Consider the following 26970-nt stretch of genomic DNA (forward strand, 5'->3'; position numbering starts at 1 on the left):
GTAAGGGGTACTCGATCGAGTACCAAGGTGCACTCGAACGAGTGTGGGCCACTCGATCGAGTACCTGCATTTCTCAAAGACCTTTGTCCGGTTTTTCGAAAACGGTCATAACTCACTCGTTTCTTGGTCGTTTTGGGCGTGTGACCTATCGTTAGAATCGTAAAAGAACAAGATATAACTTCCAATTGGAATCATATTAAAATCATTTATACATATCAAGTTATAACAGTTTAAAGACAACCTCTTTATAAACGAAAAACACAACTACTTGATTTTACTTCCAAACAACTTAAACGACAACAAGGTAAACATAAACAACCCATTACTCATAAAACCAGTAGCCCCAATCACATGTTACTATTTTCGAAAGCAAAGCAACAACATTCATCATGCAAATAATTTATTTAACCTGCCAATCATGACTTACCCACATGCTTTTATTCTATCACTTTTCGTAAACAAAACATACTCATACATTACAAACCATATTTCCATGTTACTAATATAACAATATTACAAATACACTTCGTCACCTAAACATATTCATAATCACAAAATTCATATTCTCATGCAATTGCCACTCCATCTTTTCCAATTAATTCATCCATTTCCACCACATTCTTCATACAACATATACATATGAACAATAGTAGACATATATAAGAAATCATTATATAAAATTACACAAACAAAATTATGTATAATCATATCACATATGAACTACTTCCTTTTTCCACCACATTACTCATCATTCTCATACACTTTTCTAACAATTCCAACCAACATTGTAAACCAACTATCATGCAACATGCTTTCAACCAACAACATACGAAATCACATCATCACCATCTTTTCTACACATTCCCCATTATCCACATACGTACATCCACTAATTTATATCACACATCACTATATAGATACACAATTCACAAGATTAACACATAGCGATCCCGACTCATATCCCATGGTGACCGGGTCAAAATTGTAGGGCGAGTTCGCGACTTTAGGACGTCTCCCAAGTCTTTGCATTAGCTCCTACAACTTCTACCACGGGTTCATTTTATTTGACTCCCTATGTTCATTGGATTCATTGGTTACAGGTTTCAGGATCGTCGCTCTGATACCATTTTGTAACACCCCCATACTCCAAGTGCCTTACCAGGACCACTTAAGGCATGGAAGTGCTACCATCTCGGTTACCCGAGGCAATGATAATCATAAGACAATAAAGAAACATACATTAAAAGTAAATATAGTTTAAATGATTACATGATCAAAACCAAAACTGATAAACTGAAATGCAACATCCTCAGACGGTCTACTACTAAAACTATCAAAGCTTTAAAACATCGTCTGACACAGCGGAAGACTTATAACTGCCACGTGATGACTCATCCCAGCTATCCTATGCGCGTCATATAATACCTGCTCAATAACTGCTCACCACCCCCGAATGGTTCACCACAGTTTTTAAAACATTTAAACGGGGTCAGTACTAATCACACAATTTATATAAACCAACAACACAGTAAACAAGCAGCTCACACGGTCACACACACAATCACACCCACTCTAATCAATCTCCGTCACCGACTGTCCACTGGACCAGCATTGCGAGTGGGGGACCGCAGCCGTACCCACCAAATCCCCGCTCATCATACCGAGCGATAACCCTATCCCATTAATGTGCACATCCCCTCCCGTGGCGGGTTCCACAGAGGGCAAAACTAGGGCGTGAAGCCACTCCCGCAAGTGACTCCACTCAGCCGATAACGCATCTCGAGAACCAGAGACAAACAATCACAACCATTAGACAGCAATCAAAACCAACAACCGTCACAATACGAATACGATAATATTCAACAACCACAACACACCAACAACACATTATGGGACTAATACTGAGTAGGGAAACCCTACCTGGAAAGCAACACAATCAGACGGTCTCACAGCTGATATCAAAAGGCTTCTTCTACGAATCCTCCTCCTAACATACAAACATATAATCACTGCCAATCACAAAATACAACAAACCCCCCAAATCCCAATATTAGGGTTTAACCAACTTTAACGAAATACTATAAAAACGGTACGTAGATCTTACCCTCGACGCAAGGATCACAAAGGTATAAAGGAAGGTAAAATCCGACCTTCCAAGCTCCGGGATTTGCCAACAATGCGATTGATGCGAAGAACGTAGTTTGTTTTCTCTTTTGAAAGCAATTAGGTTATAAAAGTGTTTAAAGAAAAGTGGCGGAAGTAATTATATACTTAATCGCATTATTAACAAAACCCGACAAATCATCACCCCATAAACCGGCTACTCGATCGAGTAGCTAAGGTACTCGATCGAGTGCCCCCTTACTCGATCGAGTATCAAGGTTACTCGATCGAGTACCCAACAGGTCAGAAACTATTTTTAAAATGCAACACACCCATACTCGACAGAGTAAGGCCTACTCGATAGAGTACCAAGAGACTCATAAAACCGTAGTATTACATGTAGACTCCTGGGACCTTTACTTTGATGAAGCATCGAACTTAAGAGGATTTGGAATAGGAGTGTTTCTCATTTCTCCTGAAGGCGAGCATACACCAATCTCTGTCAAACTCGACTTCGAGGTGACAAATAACACTGCAGAATACGAGGCTTGTCTCATTGGGTTACAAGCAGCAGTAAGTTTAGGCATCAAGAATCTTCGAGTGCATGGGGATTCATCTTTGATCATCAACCAAATTACGGGATTTTGGAAAATCCGAAGTGAAAGCTTAGCGCCTTATCAAGCCAGAATAGACCAAGTAGCCCAATTCTTCGATCAAGTAACCTACCTACACCTACCTCGAGAGGAGAATCAATTTACAGATGATCTTGCAAAACTTTCATCTTTGATTAATATGTCGGATAGCATGGTAGAAATGCCTTTATGCATCGAACGACGGTCAGAGCCAGCTTATGTCCACCAAATCACCGATGAAGAGGAAATAACAGAGGAACCTTGGTTCCAAGCGATCCTAAAATTCAAACTCAATGGCACCTATCCACCAGATATGGACAAAAGGGGACAACGCGCTATCCGCTTACTAGCTTCCCAATACGTTCTCATGCAAGGAGAGTTATACAAAAGAACACCTCTTGGTATAATCCTACACTGTCTTGATCATTCACAGGCACGGAAAGTGATGGAAGAAGTCCATGATGGAGAATGTGGCCCTCACATGAGTGGACCCATGATGGCAAAGAAAATCACACGTTTGGGGGATTATTCGACCACGATGGAATCCGATTGCATCAAATATGTAAGACATTGCCATAATTGCCAAATCTTCGGGAATGTACAACATGTCCCTCCTTCATTGCTCTACACAATGACATCTCCTTGGTCATTTTCTGCTTGGGAAATTGACATCATCGGCAAGATCACTCCAGCCGGAATAGGAGGTCACTGTTTCATCCTAGTCGCAATCGATTACTTCACCAAGTGGGTAGAAGCGGCTTCCTACACCAGTCTTACAGCCAAGAACGTGGCAAAGTTCATACAAACCAACATTATCTGTCGATATGGTTGCCCACATGAGATCATCAGTGACAATGGATCACATTTCCAAGCTAAGACTGAGCAATTGCTAGCCAAGTACAAAATTAAGCATCACCACTCCTTGCCATATAGACCACAAACCAATGGCGCGGTAGAGGCGGCAAACAAAAACGTTGTCACGATTCTCAAAAAAATGATTGACAATTATAGAGATTGGCCAAGCAAGATACCCTTTGCTTTATGGGGATACTGTACATCTGTTAGGACGCCCACTGGGACCACCCCTTTCTATTTGACCTACGGCATGGAAGCTGTACAACCAGACGAGCTAGAAGTACCATCCTTGCGTATTTTACTCGAAAGTCAAATCCCAGAAGCCGAGTGGAAGAGGGATAGATGTGAACAACTCATCCTCCTGGATGAACGAAGGTTACGTGCATTACATAATGTGCAAACATATCAGGCACGTATCAAACGAGCCTTCAACAAAAGGGTTAAGCCAAGGAATATAAAAGAAGGAGACTTGGTCCTCAAATCAATTAGAGCTCTTTTACCTGTCGATACACGAGGAAAATTCAAACCCAATTAAGCCGGCCATTTCTAGTCAAGTCCATACTTCCAGGGGGTGCGGTTAGGATCACAGACCTAGATGGGAACGAATTTGCCAACCCAACAAACCTCGACCAACTGAAACGTTACTATGCCTAGAATAGGAGCAAAAACGCGCCTCGCGTAACCTCATGTGTCGCTCTTGTGGCACGAAATAAAAGGCCCCTGGCCAAGCTGAAATAAGCTAATGTCATCTTGCTCTTGCATTTTGACAATTTGTCATCCTCATGTCATCAAATAAACTGGAATGCATTTTAGGAGTAAGTAAAGCTCATGCTCATTTTCCAAGTTCATTACAAGCTCTTGCTTAGAACAATTATTCTTTTACATTTACTTGAACTACGCGCAAGGGTTTGATTTCATTTCTTTAAATGAATACGTAGGCAATCCTTCACAGGATACAACCCATTAATTATTTTAAATGTAAATAGAAGGACATTTGCAAATGCATTTGGAACTCGACAAGAATAATAATAGAAAATCATATCGGTTTCATAACCAATCAACCTCTTTTATTTCATTTCTTTTCATAATAATACGCTACATAAAAAAGGATTTAAAAATAAAAATAGGCTAGGATTCTAAAAACCCCACCTTCTTATTACAATAATAATAATAATAAAATTAATAAATAATAAAGACTCAGGCTATTCTTCCATTTTCTCTTTGCCTTTGTCATTTTTATCATACTTCTTGTCTCGACCTCGAGTCGGACGCTCTTGCGCCACTTCCGACCTAATCACCAATGGTCTCTCTCGTGGTCTAGCCTTGCCATTTTTGTCAACCACCATCTCGACGGCAGGAGAAGTCTTCGGTTTCTTCGAAGGATGAACAACTCGAAACCCGGCTTCTTCCTCTCCCTCGGTCAAATGTTTCTCTTTCTCCTTTTCTACCTCACGAACCTTGTAGTCAACAGGTTCGCGTTTCCTCAGTCTCTCGCGCTCCTCCGGAGTAGTAGCTTTCATCCACCGCAGATAGGAATCTGACACCCATAGAGCACTAACAGAAGAGTTCAAGAACCAAATATTTATTTGAGCCCATTTGATGGCCCATTCTCTTCGACTCTCAGTAGTAAGCGCCACGGCAGTCTGCGGGACAGTATCAAGCTTCGGAATCGTCTGCTTCAATCCAACCTGCCTCATCAACCTCTCCGGGAAGATGCATGTCGTAAACTCCAAGCCAGGGATGCGCACAGACCGGGTAGGATCCAAGGATGATATTCCAGTGACAGATTTAAGATGCCACCATGGTACGATCCATCTAATCAAGGGGCCATCTTCACTCTTCAATTTGTTTTCCCAATAGTTGCATACTCGAGTGAAGTCCACCATGTAGAGCCTGGTCCTCATTGCAATTGAGCGAGCATGATAAGCAGGAACATTAACTGGGGGCTCGATCAATCGAAGATGCTCCATAAGCCAAACCTACCAAAAGTAGGAATTAGACCAAAAAAAAAAAAAACGAAAAAAAAAAGAAGAAAAAAGAAAAAATTCTTTTACCTGCAATATGATGGGACTTCCCAAATAAGAAAGGTCGCGGTTGGCTTTCCTGTTATCTAACCCCAACAGGATCTCTCCTAAACACAGGCAAGCTGGGCTCCTGCGCAGCTCCGTCTGCTCAATCAAGCTCAAATAACGAGGGTCGCCTCTCAAATTCTCATCAACATGCCCTTGAAGGACATATACATGTAGTAGGCAAAGCCTGAATGCCCTTCGCCTGGCAACATAAGAGATAGTGGGATCTGCCCTATTGATGAATCGATCGATGAAATCCAACATTCGCACTCCTTTAGAGGTCACAAGACAGTCCCTAAACTTGTTCTTATACCCTTGAGAAGTGGAGAGAATAGAAGGCAAATGTTCCGGGTCCCAACCACCAAACGCAGCAATTTTTCGGGAAATGGGCAAATGTCGCCTCCAGGGAAGGCAAATACGTGATAATTCGGGTCCCAATAATCAAGACAAGCATCTAGGAACAGTTTGACCACCTTGATCAACTTCAGGCTCAAAAGTGATCCAAAGTTATAAGCATCTATGTCGTGTTTCTCCACATTAGAGAACTCATTTGTCCATTCTTTTAGGCGAATTTCGAGAGTATTCATGATGTAGGCTTATTTTGGGAGCTTTATGTAAATAAGACGAAAGAAAGACGGAAGAATTATGAGAATAAAACCTCCCTCGACGTTTCTATTTATACTAAAAGCTGTTTCCTAAAATCCGTCAGAACGGATACACTGGGGAATAGGCGCAGCACCTGCTGCGCCTCTTCAAAGGGACGTAGCTCTTGCTGCGCCTCTTCCTCAGCCTTGTTTCTGTGATTTTCCACGTTGGATCTTTCCTAATTCATCAAATAATAATTTCCTATTCATACGGGTTATTATTTTGGTAAATTCGTCAAATTACCATGTTTCGTGTTTCCTAATTCCACGGGCACGCATTTCGAGGCGATATCGACATTTTCGTCATCTTAGCACACTTATACATTTCTTTTTTTATTTTATTTTGGGGAATCATTTCGCCAATTTAAATCATTCATTCTCAAACTTATACATTTCTTTTTGGAGAATCATTTCACTCTCGTTCCACGTTACATTTCAAACTTATATGTTTCTATTTTTTTCTTTTTTTAGGGGGTAACCCTCCCTACCGTCCGGTCGTTTCCGGTAAATTTTCTGCAATTTTGCATTTCCGAGTCGTTATTTTGCGCTAATTTAGGCCATGTGTACAAATGTTTGTTCTATGTGATTTCTGTGTAAATTTCGGCAGCATGACGGCGCAAACCGTCATCTACCAAACCTGTTCAAAGCTAACCTGCAGGTACAAACAAAGCAACCCAGCAGCAAAGGCACTCAGGCCATCATATATACAATCAAGAGGGGGTATGTACACCAAACTGGGGGCTCGAGCCCCAAAACAAAGTCCGAATGACCAAAACATGGGTCCCAAAAATGTGCAAAATGTACAAAATACAGCCGAAGACAAAAAACAACAAGCCAACTACTGTTGGTCGCCGTCTAGCTCAACAACTCTCGCCTCGAGAGCAGCAACCTCGGCGTCACGAACCTCAAGCTCCCTCAGCAGGCGAGCTGTCTCCTCCTGGGACTGGGCAAGCTCTCGCTCCAGCTCACGCTCCCTCTGCAAACAACAAGAATTGGCTCATGTCAATCATTTCAAACATAAGGAAAGTTAGTAAAATTCGAAAATGAAGTAAACGGAAGATTCATACCTGACGTCCTCGGCCGCCAGCAAGTGCCTCGACGGCAGTAGCCCGCAACCGGTTGGCTACCCTCCATAAAGCCACGAACCGGGATGGCGCAACCTGCATTTCAAAAGAAGAGATTCTTAACGATCGGACAAACTCAAGAAAATGTGTTCTTACACAAAATTATACAAGTTAGGAGACTCACCCTCTGCATCAGATGCTGCCACTCGTCCAGACCAGCATCTTCCACCGCCGCGTCAAAGTCGCGAAGCTTGGATATCGTCGGCATCCCCGTCGCGTCAGTGTACTCAAGGGTCTCGGGGTACTCTGGGGGCTCGATGCTCACCACCTCGACCTCCTGCAAAGTCAAATGATTTCCATTAACCGATGATCATTCGTCGTGTTCTCAAAATGATCAAAAGTAAGAGTAAAACACTTACCACGACCGGCCAGTACGCCAACCTCCCGTAGAGGAACGCCGAGTAGTCCTCGCCAGGAAGAAGGAGGGCGTCACCACCAACGCCTGCCAGGTCAGCCTCCCTCTCAGCCTCAGAAGGCTCCCTAAAAATCGTCCGAGGAGGGTCGATGGAAACCGTCAAGACATCTCGAGAGCACTGACGAGCCAAACGCTCGCCCAAGTACCACACAGGACCGATCGACGTCCTCAGCAGCAACCGGCTCGAGCTCCTGCATCGAAGGACCTCAACCACAAAGGGAGGAGCGCCGGCGTAGTCCACCCAAGGCCTGGGCACCCACTAAGAAAAGCAAATGAAGGGTCATTCTTATGATCAGTTCTAAAATAAAGAAGAAAGACAAACAACGCAAGGTGAAGTACTCACGCCGTCCAACTAAAGAGCTATCACCTCCCGTCGACAGACGTCGTGGAAGGAACGCCGGCTCCTCATGCGGCACATCACCCAATCCCTCACAACGGGATAGGCCTTCTCCACCGGCTCCGTCCTCTTGGGCGCGAGGCCCGGAAATTAGGAATACACCCACGCCTATGAAACAAGATAATCAATAACTATCTTTCGTGGTTCGATAAGAAAAGGAAATGATATTTCATTAAATGAAATGAAGGTTCGTACCTCCAACAACAGCCCAGGGCCGACAGCACCAGGAGAAGTCCCCTTCTCCATCAACTCCGGATGAACCATGGCCCTCATAAAGCGAATGAGGACCGCAAAACCAGCAGTGACCCAGTCCCAACGGCCTAGGTCGCTCAGGTCAGAAAGAAAGGGAAGGAGCTTCGTCGATAGCCTCTCTCCCTTGTCTCCGAGGTAGATCGAAGACAGGAACCACCAGAGCCACAAACGGACCCTCTGCTCTGCAGTACAAGGAGGAGGAGTCATCTCCCTCCCCTCGATCACCACCGAAGCCGGGGTCTTCCCCGCAAAATAGTCCCTGGCGTAAGAACTAGGCACCAATCCAGGCACTGCAGCAGCCTTCGGCATCAAGTTCCAGCCGATCAACCTCATAGCCTCAGCCGAGTCTACCCTCATGGCTATCTCCGGCCACTCCACCACCTCAGTCCCGCACGGCAAACCAGAAATCATGCCGTAATCCTCCAAAGTGACCCCCACCTCACCAAAAGGCATGTGAAATGTGGAGGTCGTGTCCCAAAACCGGTCCAAGAAAGCTCGGACGAGATTGATGTTAGCCCGAAGCTTCCTCCTCGTGATATCCCTCCAAGCCTGCACCAAACGCTCCCCGCTCGATGATGGCTCGCTCCTCAGCTGACAGCCTCTCGTAGCACCCCATCGCCGTCGTGTAGCCCGAGAACGATCTGATGTTCCCGGCCTCCTATTTGGATTCGAAACAGAAGCTATCTTTAGCTTGAATGATGAAGAAAAGGAATAACAAATAGAAATGAAAGAAGATGAATGAAGAGTGATGAATTCGATTTACCAAGCTCTTCACCGTCCTGTAGGACAGGTGACCCTCTGCAGCCCAAAGTAGGTGCCTGCTGTCCCAAGTCTCAGCCCACGCAGGTGCTCCCCTCAGCTGGTGACCACCCCGTCCAACGTTGGCCCGTCTCGGGGCCTCCTGCTCCTCGACAACCTCCTCCTCAAGGACCTCGTCCTCAGCAGCCATCACCGCGGCAGTAAAAGCCTGCTCTAACGCCTCCTCAAGCGAACGAGAAGGGTCAATAGCAGTATCCACGTCCATGGGAGCTCTCCCTGACGTAGAAGCCTCGTCACCTGTAAAGTTAAAGTGGATTTACGCCGCGTCAAATGACGGCAAGCCGTAATTAGGGGATTTTCGAGTTTTCGAAGCTCCGAAATCGCTCTTTTCTCGCCATCTTTGGCAATTTTTTCCACAAACCCGTCCGCTCATGCGGTAATTTGGGTCAAGTCAAGCCTAAGTTGAAGCCTAGTCATGGGTTCGAGTCGGAATTTCGACAGCATTTCGTTATAACGGCGATGATGCCCTAGGAAGTGTCCTGAAAAAGCCGTCAAAAATCAAAATTCCGAGATGATAGGAAGTTTACCCATCATACAAGGATTCCAAATATCAAGTTTCGTCACAAATGGGCAATCCTAAGGCTATTTTTGAAGCGATTTACGGTTTAGTTGTGAAACCGTCTCAATGTCACTCAAATGCTCAAAACTCAACGAAAATTTGAAACAAAGGCATGGTTATGATCCTTATATTACCAATTAGCCATTTACAAGGTCAATTTCGCAAGGCAAAATCATTTGGGGGAAAAGCCCCAAATTTTCGACATAATTAGGGTTGAAAACCCTGATTTTGTCGGTCCAATTTGATCCGTTGCAGGAGATTAATGCAAGAATAATACATATACCTCGATTAGTCATGGCAAATGCGGGTTTTTGATCAAGTTTTGACAAAATTTGGTTTGAATTTGAGAGAGAAATTAGAGAATTGTGTTTCAAAATTATGAAACAAAACCCCTGTTTCGTCGGGTTTTTACCCAGAAATGCCACGCCCAGGAAAAGACGCAGCGGGTGTTGCGCCTCTTCCAAGGGACGCAGCTCTTGCTGCGCCTCTTCCAAGGGACGCAGCTCTTGCTGCGCCTCTTCCAAGGGACTCAGATCTTGCTGCGCCTCTTCCTCAGTTTTTTTTTTTTGATGACGAGGGAGTTGAGTCCCCCCCGGGCCTATGCATTCCCGCACCACCACATGGACCATGTAAGCCACCCCCTTCGGGGGCTGCAGTGGCCAAGTGATCATCGCCCCAGCTGGTAGTCGAACCTGGGACCTCTCAACTCCTGCATTTCTGCAAGCTTCAAGGTTTAACCCAGCTACCACTGGACTAACACCACTTGGTTGCCTCTTCCTCAGTTTCCCTCCATACGAATTTTCGAAGATTTGTTTAAAGTTCGTTATTTTATGGGCCCATCTTTGGTGCACCTCTTCCTCGATGTCATATCCATATTTAGTCCATTTGACGTTTATTCTTCACCCAGACTCGTATTCCCAAGCCAACAAGCAAACCTGTCGCCATATTTTTTGCCAAGACCTAGCTTGTTACAACGAGCGATTCTTCTCTGACAGGTGTTTCGACACGCCTTTATTATGTTCCTCCAGCGAGAGTACACGGATAGACATTCCCTCTCCAGACATGGAGATCAGTTCCCGATTATGTTCCCCCAGCGAGAGTCCACGGACAGGCAATCGTCCCTCTCGAGACATGGAGATCAACATCGACTCCAAGCTCTTCCGAAGTTTGTTTGAAGCCGACCCAAGCATATTTCTCCCAGCAGTTCCTGACTACGTCCTGCTGCCTCCTCCCAATATCGTGTTTTGTTTCCCCTGGAGTTTCAAGGAATTTGAGGTATGGTCTCTTCTTATGGCTGGCGAGCCTCCTTACGTAGTCTAATGGACTTTAAACGACCCTCCCTGATAGTCGACAGACTCTAAAATGTTCCCGACGACAGGTCCTTGGCTCAGACCCCTTGAGCCGCCTCGCGTCGCCATAATCGCCAGGTTGTAATCATCGTTTGACCTGATGGCTATACTTTGACTTTCGCCTTGTCCAAGCCTCGGTCATAGTCGGGGCTCTGTAGATACCTCATTTCTGAACCTCCCGCAAGCCACCCGGTGATGATTGGGTCGCATGTTTGGTATACGGAACGATTTGTGACAGTTCATAAGTTTATCGTCAAGTGGTCGCTCAAACACTTGTGTCTACCTCATGGTCGTCATCTAGGTGTCATTACGGTCGTTTTGGCAGTAATTAGAGTACATTTGGAGTCTGGGTCAAAAACCGTCTTCATTTTCTAAAACCGAGTCAGAATGCTCTGGAATGTTCCGGATATTTCTATTCCATATTTTCCAATCTTTTGATCTTTGGTAAAATATCTCCCATAATATTCACACAAAATATTAAGGAAACGAGATTAATCCGCTATTCCATAATAGAAACGCGAAAATCTTTCTTCCGCAGGAGGAAACCACTGAGGAAAGGACGCAGCATTCTTTGCGCCTCTCTTCTAAGGGACGCGAGTGATGCATCTTCGCGCCTCTTCCTCGGTCCTTTTCTGCGTATTTTCCGTATCTTTTCGAGATTCACTTCCAAAGTTTCTCCGAAAACCCTACTTCCTCCGTGTGATTAGTATAAATAGGGACCTTCGTTCCTCATATTTCTCACGCGAGTGTCCGCCCTTCTCTTCTCCCTTTGCATTCTAGACCACGTTCTTACTTTTTGGCGTCTACGTGCTTGAACATTCGACCACGTAAGCTCGGATCTTTCTGAGTACCAGCCTCGTTTTGCATGACCGACCAATTTGACCAACTCCACATCAATCAACATTAATCAATCTTATTCGTTTTCCTCTTAGAGGGCACTTTCGTCGTACATTCGAGTCGAGCATCACTAAACGTTAACGTAGTTCATTTCGTTTCGTCAAACACGTAAGTCTGAGGGCGTAAATCCTTCTTTTATTTATTGCTATTTATTTTTGTAATCATTAATGTAAGATTTATGTCGAAAGTATGCTAAAAATCGATTTATAAAACCTTGTTTAAAAACCCCTTTTTACGGATTATCAGAAGACAACCGTCGAGAAAGGACGCAGCAACTGTTGCGCCTCTTCGAAGGGACGCAGTACCTGCTGCGCCTCTTCGTGAGGCTGCCGCAGTTCCTGCTTCCTTTCTTCTTCCTTCGTCTTTTGATAATTCGATTGTTTTGTTTCGTTTTCAATTGTTCATTGTTTCGTTAACATAATAATTCTAATATGATAATTTTGACCTGTAATTTATTCATAATTCTTCATATTTAATTCATCTTTCAATTCCCGACTTAAATCCCTTATAATCCATATTTGCGGGTTTTCGTCATTAAGGTCAATCCGAGTTTTTAGAGGTTCGATTCATCCATATTGAATCTCTGGAATTCATCTTTGATATACTTGTGTCTATTATTTATCGTCATCATCATTAATTCGTCATTAATTTAACCTAATTAATTTGTTTAGTTTGTTAATTTATAAATAATTTCATTAATCTTGTATTAATTCGTCCCAATTAGTTTCATTCATGTTTTATCGTTTTTATGACCTCAATCACATGTAAATAATCTGTTAGTCACTTTCATCCGAGTCAATTATTCATTAATCAAGCATTAAAATCACCAATTAGCACTAACGAGTTGCGGTTCCGGCTTCAAAGCCAGAACTCGGCCCAAGAACAGACGCAGCGACTGCTGCGCCTCTTCCAAGGGACGCAGCTCTACTGCGCCTGTTCTCGGTTTATTTATGTCCCCGAATTCCCGTTTCTGCTTTGACCTAGTTTAATTACGTATTTAATCAACTATTAATCGTATTATCACCTAATAATCTGTTTAATTATTTATTCTTTCTTTTCTAAACCATCCGTTTTAAATGTATTTTCGACATAAATCATTTATCCGATGTAATTATTGTAATTTTCTTTATTGTATTTTTATTGTATTTCTTTTATTGTATTGTTTGTATGCTCTCATATGTAATTAACCTAAATTTCTACCTCGACATCAATTGCATGTTAAATTTCTTGTTCACCGACTTAGCTAATTCTTCACATGTTAGGATTAATCTAATGGATGTTGCATTGCATGCATATAATCGACAATATATCGAGTATAGATAATTTCCCTAATCATTAGTAGAGTCCGCTATCGAGGCAGGCGAGATTAGGTGTTCGATCAAAAGAGCTTCCTAATACATACTCTCACCCCTTACTCCAGATCTCTGTGAACATCTGTGTTCATTGACATCCACGAGAGTCATTCTAGACATAGAATGCTAAGGGTAACGAGTTCTTGGTGTTCATGTCACTACTTTGTGTCTTGACATGACACGAGGTATTCGAACGGTTTCCAATTTTCCACAATAAATTGGTGGCGACTCCACAAATGAAAATAAACCAAAGAATGAAAAGCTTGCTTCGCTTTTCGCCCCCGTGGGCCCGCGTCCACAGGTTGTCTTAAGTTTATTTGCAAAAGACGGTTTTGAGTTTGAATCGGCTCGGAAAACAGTGTATTGTTTCCCAAGACGGTTTTGAAAATCAAAATTGTATGTTTTGAAAATCGAGTTTGAAATGTTTGAAAAGGTCTCGGGGACGGTGCATGGTCCTCGGGATCCCGAAAGTGTCTCAAGATAAGGGTGTGTGCTTTTCTCGGGTTTTGAAAGAGCCATTGTCAGCGCGAGACGGGTTAAAATCTGTGTCTAGACGCGGCGATTATAACGACGTAAACAGGTGATTTGAAATGGTTGTAGAAAACCGATTTTGAAAATCGTCATTACGACGGCCTAAAAAGGCGTGTTGAAATGGTTATAAAAACCGGGTTTGAAAATCGTCATTATGACAGCCTAGAAAGGCGTGTTGAAATGGTTATAAAAATCGGGTTTGAAAATCGTCATTACGACGGCCTAGAAAGGTGTGTTGAAATGGTTATAAAAACCGGGTTTGAAAATCGTCATTATGACGGCCTAGAAAGGCGTGTTGAAATGGTTATAAAAACCGGGTTTGAAAATCGTCATTAAGACGGCCTAGAAAGGCGTGTTGAAATGGTTATAAAAACCGGGTTTGAAATCGTCATTACGACGGCCTAGAAAGGCGTGCAACGGTCGGCAAAAGACCGAGGTTTGAAATGGCCATTATAACGGCGCGAAAAGGTGTTTTTGAAAGTTTGAAAATGACACGGAAGGACTTATGATCAAGTAGCACATAAGCACTCACAGTTCATTATATTATGCATTATGCTGACACGGGTTTTGGCTTAGAAGGGTGGGTTACACGCCAAGCAATCAAACCCCGATTTGCGAGAGGGATACCAATCCAAACAAAATGTGTAAGGAGGGTGCCCTAGCCTCGTTCTCGAAAGTGATGAAAGCTCTTTGACGAAACATAAATGTGTAACGTCAATGGTATGCTTGACTCAATCGGGATTCAAAACGCGAGGATGAGAAAACTCACGCCGACGAGACGAGCCAATTGGTCGAAAAGGGTTAGGTTGTGGGCCCAGACAAGGAACCCGACCGTGACCGTAATATCAATTAATGCATTCCAACCAAGACCTCGTTCAAGTCTCACCATCTAGGGATCACAAAGACGTAAGTGTCCTAGTTATCCCCAGCGGAGTCGCCAAATCTGTGGACATGGCCCACCTGCGTATGCCCAGCCGATCTGTGGACAATGGCAACGGTCTTTTGAAAGCCACGCTCGGCGGCGTAAAAATGCTTTCGACGGGATCGTTTTAGATCGGTCGGTTTCGTCTCGGTAAGGGTCTCGAAACGATTAGAGATGTTCGGAGTCGCCACCAAGCATTTGTGGGATGCTTGGAACCCGTTCGAAATCCACTTTATACCTCGGTCAAATCGAAGCACAAAGCAGCGTTTGACATAGGTACTAAAGATAAGGAAATCGTCCCTCTTTAGCATCCTATCTCTAGAATGACTCTCGTACGCCCTGGATAAGGTCGTCCACTATCCAAAGTTTATGAGTAAGAGGTGAATGTACGTATTGGGAAGCCCTTTAATCGACACCCAATCCCGCCGCGTAGCGCCTCTCTCTTGATCGATCTTGGTTGGTTGAATGCAAAAGTTGATAAAACGGTTTAAATGCATGAATGCGCATCCAATAATTTAAACCTAACATGTGAGAGTTTTCTAAGTCGGTTGATTTAATCCAAGTATCAAGTATAAGATGTCGAGTTGGATTTATGGTTGATTTGCATGCAAGACGGAAATTAAACATCCATTTACCGTATTAGGTTTATGGTGCATAACGTGATCCATTTGTCTTAGTAAAGCATTTTGCAAATATGATTATGAATGAGAAAAGAGTCATCTGATCCGTCCTATATCCGGGCTAACCGGAGTCGGGATCCTTCTAGACTAATGCTGGAAGGGGAACAGACCCTGCACCAGGCAGCCATATGAGGCGCGAGCCTGTTGGCGATGCAAGAGGGTCTCCCCTGGTTTTGAAAATGAGAATTGAAAGGCCTGTTTTAGGCGCGGGTCAACCTACGATGATATGCCGTGTTCTAACTATTGAAAAACGTTTATAAAACATATTGAAAATGGATGTTTGACCCGATTTGATTTGAAAGGACCGTTTAGGCCGCATTTGTTGATTTGAAGAACGAGACTCGAATAATCATCATTATTTTCACGATATTCGATGTCGGGTTCGACTTGACAAGCTTGACATGAATATTTTTGAAAATAATTATGAACTGGTTGTTTTATGTTCATTTGAATATAATTAGTCGGTACTCATCATCATACCCGGGTTAAAATCCGGCATGGTATGTAGAACCAAGGATGACTTTGTGTTGGTGACTAATATGCTTGTTTTGAAAATGTAAAGAAATAAAGAAAGGCTTTAAAATACCTCCCAAAAATGAAATAAAAGGCTTTAAAATACCTTTTAAATATTATTAACCAAATATTATCACCGAAACACGGATTTAACCGTCATGGTATGAGGAACCAAGGGTGAAAAATGTTTTATGGTTAAAAACAAATGAAATAAAATAAAAAAAAGGTTTGAAAATACTTGAAATGGTAAAAACCGATTACAAATATGAAAATGGATTAAAGGGAAATGACGAGAACAAATACGACTGAGTTCTGACCTGGACACCCCATTGAGGCGCGGGCAAACCGGCGAACCAAGGGGCTTCTGTCTCAGGCCAAAAATCAGTTTTGGCTCGTTTATTCCATGTTTTGGTTCATGTTATGCATGTTTTAGCATGTTATAGTCCTGAAACAAATGAAAACACGATAAATGGAGGATTTTTACACCCTCATACTTACATGTTTGGTTATGGCGAGTGACCGACGTAAGTGTAACAACTCGTTTGGTCGGAAAAAAACTCGGTTTAAAACTGTTTTGGTTAGTAAAAAGAGTGTTTTAAGATTAGTGACGGTGTAGTGGTCGAAGTGGTCGGTCAAGTGATTTAATGCACGATGACGGTACCAAACAATGTGTAAGGCTTGTATTTACGATCGGTAGGTCGTAAATACGCGTCGGATTGTGACTTAAGAAGTCGAGTTGAGAATTTTAAGGGAGAAAAGAGGGGGTGGACACTCGCGTAATCTCTCAAATGAGGGCATTTGAGGGGTATTTATAGGAAAATGAGTGGTTGTGTGAGTTTTGAGCGACGTGGCCACCTGAGCTGCTCAAAGAGGCGCGAGCCACGTCGCGGGTCTTCGAGTTGTCTTGTCGCTTTCACACAAGAACAATCATGATTTGTTCTATCCTAGGATTTGGATGAACATGTTTTTTACTTGACTATGTAAGATTCCGAGAAACTTTAACATAGAAGATTTGAAATGGTTTGTTTTTGTGGTTGACTCAGTTTAACTCGTTGTTGGAGTCGGGATTTGAATTTTTGAGTCGGTTTTTGGTCCGGTGTCGGTTTTGACTCTAGTTAGTGTCATTGCGACCCCGTCGTCGTGCATTAAACACTCCAGGTATTTTTGAAATATTTTGAAATATTTTATTTTCGAAATCGTTTTAAGTTTTTCGACGTAAAGTTGTACACAAACTGTCGATCAAACGCCGCGATTCCAAAGCATGTTATAGTCCGATAATCATCGGGTGTTTGTTGGAGTCTCAGTAGATACTGGGTATCTATATCACCCACCTAGCGGGGAGGATTCTGGGTTAGCGGTTATGCTCTCAGGCGCAACGAGGACGTTGCGTTCTTCAAGTGGGGGTGATTGTAACACCCCATGTTAATTAAAGAAGTCCAGTGATAGGCTTAAATAACTAGTTCTTAAAGGGATTAGAAGTACTACTCATATCAACAAAGTGCACTTTCTTTTATGGTCATCCATGCGAAAGAACTCCAAAGTTAAGCGTGCTTGGCTGGGAGTAGTCTTAGGATAGGTGACCTCCTAGGAAGGTTCCCGGGATGCGTATGAGTGAGGACAAAATGCGCTATAAAGGACCCGTGTTGATCTGTGGGCCATGTACACAGCCTGGTGAGCTATCATAAGTAATCGCTCCCGACCCTAGGTTTGGGCCGGGGCGTTACACCTAATGAGTAATTTTTGAACGGGTACTAGGTTATTATTAAACAAGTTGTAAAAAATGTAAATAAAATTTTGAAAAATGCAATTTATACGTCATGCTCAGTCTAACTTAATTTCGTCAATTATAAGGCAAATTTGTGTTATAACTAAAGTATGAAAAATTTTGACAATACTAACATTATTCTAATCAACAACTAACTAAACTCTATTCCAAGATCATAATCATTAACATTGCTAAAACTACACTAAGGATCTGTTTGGCAAAACTACCTGAAAAGGTGGCTGAAACCTGAAAAGGTAGCTGAAAAGCTAACTGAAACCTGATAAGGTAACTGATAAGGTAGCTGAAAATTAGGAGCTGATAAAGTAACTGATTATATAAACATGTGTTTGGCAAACTAGCTGAAAAAGTAGCTGATTTTGGTAAAATGACGTAAAAGAATATGAAAATTATTTAATATTAGAGAATAAAGGGATAAAAAATGGAAAATAAGTCATTTCAGGTACATGATTTCTCAAATGCTACCTGAGGTAGCATTTCATTTTAGGTACCTTATTTGACCAAACAAACTACTTGCCAAACACTTGCAAAAAAATCAGGTAGCTGAAATTTGGGTCAAATAAGCTACTTTGGTCAAATAAGCTACCTGAAGTGTTTTGCCAAACAGAGCCTTAGTATTGTTGAAGGTAGTATATGTATATACCTCTACTGAGTCCATTTCAAAACGTAATTCCGTGGCTTTATAGACAGCGGCTTTTAGAAGTTCACGTTCATACTCGATTGAATCTTCATTACTATCAGACTCGTCATCATATGCACTACACTTGAAAATTAGCCTTGCCTTGATAAAGGAGCCCGAGGACTTCCACGAGGGAACAATTTTCACACCAATATTTGAACTATAAGATAAATATGCTAGGGGGCATCAATCTCAAATGTACCAAACGAATAAGAGCAATGTTCTATTGTAAGAACTCTTAGTATTTCACTTCGATAAATAACATGACCGTCATTATCACAGTCACAAGCTTTGAGAGTCAGTTCTTCAAGCAATTCACAACTTGAAAACAATCTTTCCATCGAATCAAAATCAGTGAACATGATGCGATCTAGATGAAGGATCTTCAGTTTTGGCAACCAGGCCGATAGAGGAATTTCAAACAAGTTGTATCCATAACCTACCATTTTCAATTTCAACAGAGTCTCACACGAGAAGAAGCCATCAGGCCCACAATGAATGATGTCAGGAATCTCGTAGTGAAGTTCTTGAACACCCTTTTGTAGCGCAATACTAAGCCATCGCTTCAAATCTGAATTATCGTGGCTGTCTTAACAAAGCAGGCTAAATTTCTTAACGGGTGAAATTTGGTGCAACTCCAAAGTTTTATCAACAAAATCCTTAAACCTTCGAGTTGCTTCTATTCTTTCATTTTGTTCCACATAACCAAGACATGGCGAGTCATCAAAAGAAAGACAAGACGTTAATGTAAAAAGGTATTGCCATCTGGTTGATAGAATGCTTGTGCTCACAGCACCCTTTATTGGCAGAAAAGAAAGTATGTGACCAAGAAGTACATCAGGTAAACTGCTGATCCTATCTGAAGAATATGCATTTATTGAATCTTCTAGATGTTTACCAAGTTTCATAGTTGGCCTCATGGTCACTATGGGACTCTACCTGAAATGTAATGCAGGTTGAATTAACGGATAACCAAGCTCGTAATTTACATCATTGTCCAGCCAACCACCAGATAAATGACTCATTCTCTACACGAAACACCCGTTCTCCCAAAGACGAGATCAAGTGTCACACCACTACAATAGTACGAGGTATTAATTCATCACTTATTTATTTGGGATATTCTCTCGTGTACCCCTTAACTTTTTCATTTTCTAAGATGTACCCCTCTTTTCTTGCAAAAAAACTTTGACCGTCAATAACTTTTGGCTACAAGTTCAGAATACGATAAACTTTTTTTTCAAATTGACCGTCTTTAGGAGGTTTTCAGTATGAAAAAGAATTCAGCGACGTCTCAATTCGTACTCGGGAATTATGGTCGGTCAAAGTTTATTCGTTTAAAAAGCTTTGACCTATAACTACCGGCTACGAGTTCAAAAGCGGTGATTTTTTTTTTCAAATTTAAGGCCTTGACGAGATAGTTGGTTTGAAAAATAAATTACCGTCTTCTGAACTCAACAAAGAATTATTATCGGTCAAAATTTTATTTGTAAAAAACAAGGAATAGAACTTAGAAAACGAAAAAAATCACTAGATCTCAACGTTGCCCTCCATCAAGTTTAGACATGACAAACTCTAACACCTGAATCTCAGCATTTTCTATATGAATTTACAAAATAGCCCCAAACATAATCAAACAAATAAGTCAATAACTAATGCACAATCTATAGCGGAGCAATAGCAATAGTAGTTCTTAACATTGGGGTTATCACTAAAAACTTTGTTTTTAAAGTTCTATTGCATTAAAAAGTTGTTCTTATTTTTAAGAATAAAGTTCTAAAATAAGAACCAAGTTTTTAAATATGGGAATGTGTATAACAATAAATTAGCTTTGTAAAATGTGAAAAACACTTCAACATTGTCCATTTTTAAGTAAATTTCTTTTAAGAACTTTTATATTAAGTTCTTCCATTGTAAACAAAAGTTCTTAAGTATTGAAATTGACATAATATGACATGGCATAGAAAGAACTTTATATAAAGTTCTTCTATTGCTATTGCTCTAAGCAAATTACATGGGTCAATCAAATCTTCAGAGGGTTGCATAATATTCAACAATAAAAAGACAAAAACAAAGTAAAAAAACACCATTCCTTCCGTGCTAATCATTTATTTATCTTTAATTAAAATACCCATCACAAAGAATAGAAAAGGAAAATAAATAATCAGGATGAAAGGCGTAAGCATATATATTACCTGCATATGTAGAGAAGATGCCTACAAAGTGTTAAGATTGAGATCCATCTTCCACCTTCATTCTAATGATATTTGCTCCTATGTATGTTTGACCAAAAACACTGATTACATACCATGATGCTTCGTTACTTGGACACATTTAGGCATTGTTTGGATAGAAAAAAAGGAGGGAAAGGAAGGGGAGGGAGAAGGAGGGAAGAGAAAGGAAGGGGAGGGGAGGGGAGGGAGAATGGAGGAGATGATTTTCCCTCCAAATCTTGCCTATGTTGGTGGGAAAATAATTTGCCTTGTAAAAAGGAAATAGAGGGATCCATTTTTTCCCTCTCTTCCAAATCCCTCTACCTTCATTTTGCTAACCAAACAATGATTTATCATCCTTCCAATTCCCTCCTCTCCCTTTCTTCTCAAATCCCTCAATCTTAGGGTGTGTTTGGATAACAGAAATGGAGGGAAATGGAGGGTAGGGAAGGGGAGGGTAGGGAAGGGGAGGGGGAAGGTGGAAAGGGTGTTTGGATACAATTTCCCTCCAAATCTTGCCTATTGTGGAAAGATTTTGATTAGGCTTGGAGGAGGGAAATTGGATCCCTCCAAATCTCTCCCCCTCCATTTCCCTCCACCCTCATTTGCTATCCAAACAAGGGATTTTATATCCCCTACCCTCCCTCCCTTTCTTTTCCCTCCAAATCCCTCAATCCAAACACACCCTTAAGGTCCAATAATATACTTCATCTGTCCCGGTCATTTGTTGTCTTTTTCCATTTTGGGTGTCTCAATCATTTGTTATCCTTTCTATTTTAAGAATGAACTAAATGAGCAATTTGATCATTCACACTCTATTTATTCCACTTGTCATCTAGTAATTGACCCACTCCTCTTTCCTTGGTCTTTGTGTCAAAAACAAATGACAACAATTGACCGTGACGGAGGGCGTATAACTCAATACTCCCTTCATCACATGTGCAAGTATGCATTGCTGTCGTCGACTTTTATAAAAAGAAAGATGAGTTGGTGTTATCGGGTGACACTCAATCTCGGCGCCACCCTCTCACATGCAATAAGTGGGGACTCCTTTAATAAAGAATTGATGTGAGAGGGTGCACCCAATTTCGGCACCACTCGGTTGCGCCCTATCATTATCCTACTTTATAAAAAACGGATATTCTACACGCTAATCTTGTATTTTTTCAGTTTTCTACGTGTTAACCTTATTTTCAATGAAAACGTTTTTCGCCGCCATAATTCACAATCATGGGTTCCGAAAGCAAAGATTTTTTTTTTTCCAAATCAAAAGTATCATAAACGCGGTCAATTTGAAAAAAAAAAAAATTGCATTCAAAACTCGCCACAATGAAGTATGGTCAGTCAAAGTTTAAAATTTGACTGATCGTGATTCTTGCTACGAGTTATGAAATTGACAAAAAAAAATTCAGATCAAAGATCTTGTATGCCCAGACAATTTTGAAAAAATTAGTTGGCGTTTTCGGAACTCGTGTTTGTGAGTTATGGCCGGTCAAAGGCTTTTCGGTACAAATAGTATAAAAGCGCAAAGACACGCTATAAAGCATCAAAGGTTCTTTGCTGCAACGAGTCGATCAATGACAGGTTATTAAGGCATTACGCGAAATCACAGGATCAATCATCAACTTATGCTGCATACAAGATTAATCAATAGAATTAGTCGGATATTTGGATATACTGAAAGTGGATGGATATTTGGCCCATCTATAACTATAGACGGATATCTCCCGTCTATAATGAGAATTTGTGATTATGTAAAATCAGGTATAGTTATCGACTTATCAGTCCTTTGTAAATGGGGTGTTCAACAGCAGACTAATGTACTATACTCCTTAAGCTGGGTATGTTTGGCTCCTGGGGAATGTGCAGAAGAAGTATTGGACATATCATATTCCATCTAACCGGTGTTTCAGACATGACGAGGTGTACGTGAAGGCCATCAGGCAGTGAGTCCACCAATACATCAACCTCACAATGAAGCTTCTGAAGTACCTGAACTCTGTTTTGAACCACATTATCAATCCATTATTCGTCACAGGTGGTGTCTGACTCCGTTTATTAAATTCAACAAAAACGCTCAAATAACATCACCTCCAAGCCCCAAGCCCCCAAGGAGATAATAAGAAAAAGAAAAAAAAAACATAAACACCCATTAAATTTCACGGGGAACAAAACTAGTTTAGCATAGCTGAGGGTGTTGGTTTCATTTCAAGACAACAATCTTTTGAAGCCCTTGGAAGCATCAACAGTTCCTGACTGATATTCAAATCGGAATCGTCATCTTCATGTCTATAGAGGATCAGCCTCTTAAGGACACTCGCGTTTCTAAGAAGATGTCCTATAAGTGACAGTGAACCCTTGTGCGCAGAAAAGTCGTGAACTTCAATTAGTTGGGCCTGACATGAAAAAGGATTCAAGGGTATATTTGAAAAGGTCGGTAAGTCACAGTAACAATCAATATCCTCTTCGCTATAGCAAAATCTTGAGCAAGAGCAACGACGAAAGCCCTGGAAAATAATATTCATAAAGAGAGAAAAATACATGAATAGGAATACAGGCATTGTAAAAAAGTAAAGAGAGAAACAGAAAGATGATATATGAACTTAAAGCGATCACACCTTACGAACTTGGGATAGAAATATATGAATTGATGCTAACCGTTTTAAAGATGATAGTTTCAAGTTGAGGAGATCTGTCAAGCAAACTTGTCACATACACCCACTTCTTGTAAGGAAAGTTATCAAGTTCTAATCTTGTCAGGTCACTGAAATCAGACATTTGCTCATCATCATCTAGCGTAAGAAGAAGTTGTACCATGAAAAATATATTAATAATAATAACGATGAAAAAATGTTACTTTTGCCAATGAAGTCAAAGACTCGTTATTTCTTGGTTTCACATAATAATGCAATAAAGTGAGTAAAATGTGGATAATACATATTAAATATATACCTCTACTGAGTTCATTTCAAAACGTAATTCTGTGGCTTTATAGGCAACGGCTTTTAGAAATTCACGTTCATACTCGACTGAATTGTCATTAGTATCAAAGGCATCATGAAAACTACAGTTGAAACTTAGCTTTGCCTTGATAAAAGAGCCTGAGGACTTCCACGATGGAACAAATTTCACCCCATTATTTGAACTGTAAGATAAATATGCCAGATTAGGGGCGTCAATCTCAAATGTACAAAACAAAAAAGTGCAATGTTCTATTGTAAGAACTTTGAGTGTTTCACTACGATAAATAACACGATCCTCATCAGCATCATAGTCACAAGCTTTGAGAGTCAATTCTTCAAGCAATTCAATGCAGGAAAACAATCTTTCCATTGAATCAAAATCAATGAATGTGATGCGATCTAGATGAAGGATCTTCAGTTTTGGCAACCAGGCCGATAGAGGAATTTCCAAATTGTTGTATCCGTGACCTATCATTTTCAATTTCAAAAGTGTTTCACACGAGAAGAAGCCATCAGGCACACAATGAATTCTGTCAGGAAGCTCGTAATGAAGTTCTTGAACACCCTTTTGTAGCGCAATACTAAGCCATAGATTCAAATCTGAATTATCGTGGTTGTCTCGACAAAGCAGGCTAAATTTCTTAATGGGTGAGATTTGGTGCAACTCCAAAGTTTTATTAACAAAATCCTTAAACCTTTGAGTTGCTTCTATTCTCTCATTTTGTTCCACATAACCAAAACATGGTGAGTCATCAAAAGAAAGACAAGATGTCAATGTAAAAAGGTATCGCCATCTGGTTGATAGAATGCTTGTACTCACACCACCCTTTGTTGGCAGAAAAGAAAGTATATGACCAAGAAGTTCATCAGGTAAACTGCTGATCCTATCCCAACAATCCCCACTTGTTGGATCTTCTACATGTTTACCAAGTTTCGTCGTTGGCCTCATGGCCACTACACGACTATACCTGAAATGTAATGCAGATTTAATTGAGGGATAACCAATTAAGCTCGTAATGTACATTAACGTCTAGAATACCGCTAGGTGAAAGGTTTATTACTCATTCTCTACACAAAACACCCATTTCACTAAAGTCGAGATCATGTGTCACACCCTTTTCCCTTACGAGATACTCCCTCCATCTCGGTAATTTGTTTACCTTACCTTTGGTTTTGGCACAAAACTTTGAAAAGAGAAGTGAATCAATTATTGGATGTTAAGTAGACCAAATTGAATGTGGAGGATCAAGTTACCATCACAGACATTCCTAAAATAGAAAGATAGACAATTGACTAAAACACCCAAAAATGAAATAGGCATGTAAATAATTGACCGGACAGAGGGAGTATAATTTATCACTTACTCCCTCCATCTCAATCAATTGTTGTCCTTTGGTTTTGGCACAAAGACCAATGAAAGAGGAATGAGCCAATTATCAAATGATAAGTGGAACAAATTGAGTGTGGATGAAGTAATTGTTCATCAAGTTCATTCTTAAAACAGAAAGGACAACAACTCACTGAAACACCCCATATGGAAAATGACAACAAATGACCGAGAAAGAGGGAGTAGTTATTTATTTGAGGAATGATGCACAAAATGAATAAGAGGATCTTAACATTGCCATCCACCAACTTTAGACGAGAAAAAGGATTGTACATCGGATGTAGTACATCATATTTAATGACTTTTTTAGTTTTTGTGTATTTTTTTGAGTATTATAGAGTTTATAAATTACATTTTAGTTTATGATGTCAAAAATCAAATTTTTTTGAGTTTATATGTAATTTTTTTGAGTTATAATGTAACTTTTTGAGATTAAAGTTTAAGTAAATAAACTCAAAAAATTTAAAATAAAACTCAAAAATCTTAGATTAAAACTCAAAAACTTTATATTAATGCTCAAAAACTTGTTGGTAATTTAAGTGTAATTACCGGTTCATTTTAGCGTGTTTGGGTTTGGTTCGTAGATGGGTAAGCTCGTTATAATATAATGTAAGTTCGGGTAGTACGGAGTGTACACTTGCATAATTATTTACGAATTTACGGAATAGTTTTCATTTGAACAACTACGATAGAGGGGATTCGGGACAATACCCGGGAAACTTTGACGGGTTTTAATTCCCACAATAGACATTAAATATGTCAAGATTTGTGAAAAGTGACAACTCTTCACAAATACATTCCCCTGTAACTTTCATATCTATATAAATAGACATGGATTGAAGATGTTTGTGACATAGCAAAATAATCTCATCTTCTGCATCATAGAACGACATAACAATCTACACACAATACTTCTGAATTACTTCTCTAATTTGTGGTTTGTGCCCAACATCAGAGGGACGCCGTCTTATCTCAATAGGAAATTCGATTTAACCCGGGCACAAATAAGGGTCGAATTATTCTATTAGGAAAGCGAAGTCGATTCGGTGTGGTTAATTATTGTCAATCCTTATTCGTACATACTCAAATTTCTAACAATCTAATAGAATAATTTCAAAATCTGTCAAAATGACGAATGTCAAGAAATGACATTGAGTATTTACATTTTGCGATGACAATGGAATCACGTGGTATGCGAGGTTTGTGATTTTGGTTTTGATTTTGAGAAAGCAATTAATGTTAAATCACAAGGATATAGGCGTCCAATTCTGGTTTATAAGAACGATTATGGATCAAAGCGGTTGATACCGGATTAGGAAGGCAATAGGATTGGAATCTAGAGAAATATGATCGCTGCGGATCAAAGAATTAGGGTCTATCACCAGTTGTTGGAAAAAAATAAAAATAAAAAAATGAAATCGTTCATGGAAACTCATAATGAGATAAGTGCTTCTTACTTTTAAATGTGTATTATTTTATATATTGATTTGTGTACATCAATAGTCGTATGTTGGCCATGTTTCATGATGGTATTTTATTACATTGGTTTTTGTTGATAACTTAGATAAGTATCGATTAAATATTCCCGTAATCGTATTTACACGGGATTAACGGAAGATTTTGTTAGGTGAAACGTTAAGGAATTTACATATCGAGGGTTTGTCTAGGGTTCCTAGGGTTTGTCTAATTTCTCTTAGGTTCCTCCTCTTCACTCGGGGCTCTTCTCACAATCTTCGATTGTGAGTAGGGTTTTCTGTTTTGTTTTCTCTTGCGTTCTTGTTTCTTTTGTGCAGGTCCAGATGAGGAGTACAGTTCGTGGGTCAAACCGGAAA

At 40.7% G+C, this 26970-nt stretch overlaps 3 protein-coding genes across 3 annotated transcripts in view; all 3 read right to left on the minus strand.

The window, feature by feature from the left end:
- Positions 1-26970, minus strand: part of LOC141597075 (F-box protein At4g22280-like) — a 218174-nt gene that overhangs the window by 181167 nt on the left and 10037 nt on the right. The window lies entirely within an intron of this gene.
- Positions 18752-19495, minus strand: LOC141595520 (putative FBD-associated F-box protein At5g56700). The gene is made up of 2 exons (XM_074415485.1): positions 19242-19495; positions 18752-19160 (listed from the first exon to the last, which is right to left on the minus strand). The coding sequence occupies exons 1-2, from the start codon at positions 19493-19495 to the stop codon at positions 18752-18754; spliced, it is 663 nt and encodes a 220-aa protein (XP_074271586.1).
- LOC141595521 (F-box protein At4g22280-like) lies at positions 22963-25695 on the minus strand. Its single transcript, XM_074415486.1, has 3 exons — positions 25688-25695; positions 23741-24719; positions 22963-23295 (listed from the first exon to the last, which is right to left on the minus strand). The coding sequence occupies exons 1-3, from the start codon at positions 25693-25695 to the stop codon at positions 22963-22965; spliced, it is 1320 nt and encodes a 439-aa protein (XP_074271587.1).

This window comes from Silene latifolia, chromosome 8, assembly GCF_048544455.1.
Source record: "Silene latifolia isolate original U9 population chromosome 8, ASM4854445v1, whole genome shotgun sequence".
Classification (NCBI taxonomy): Eukaryota; Viridiplantae; Streptophyta; class Magnoliopsida; order Caryophyllales; family Caryophyllaceae; genus Silene; species Silene latifolia.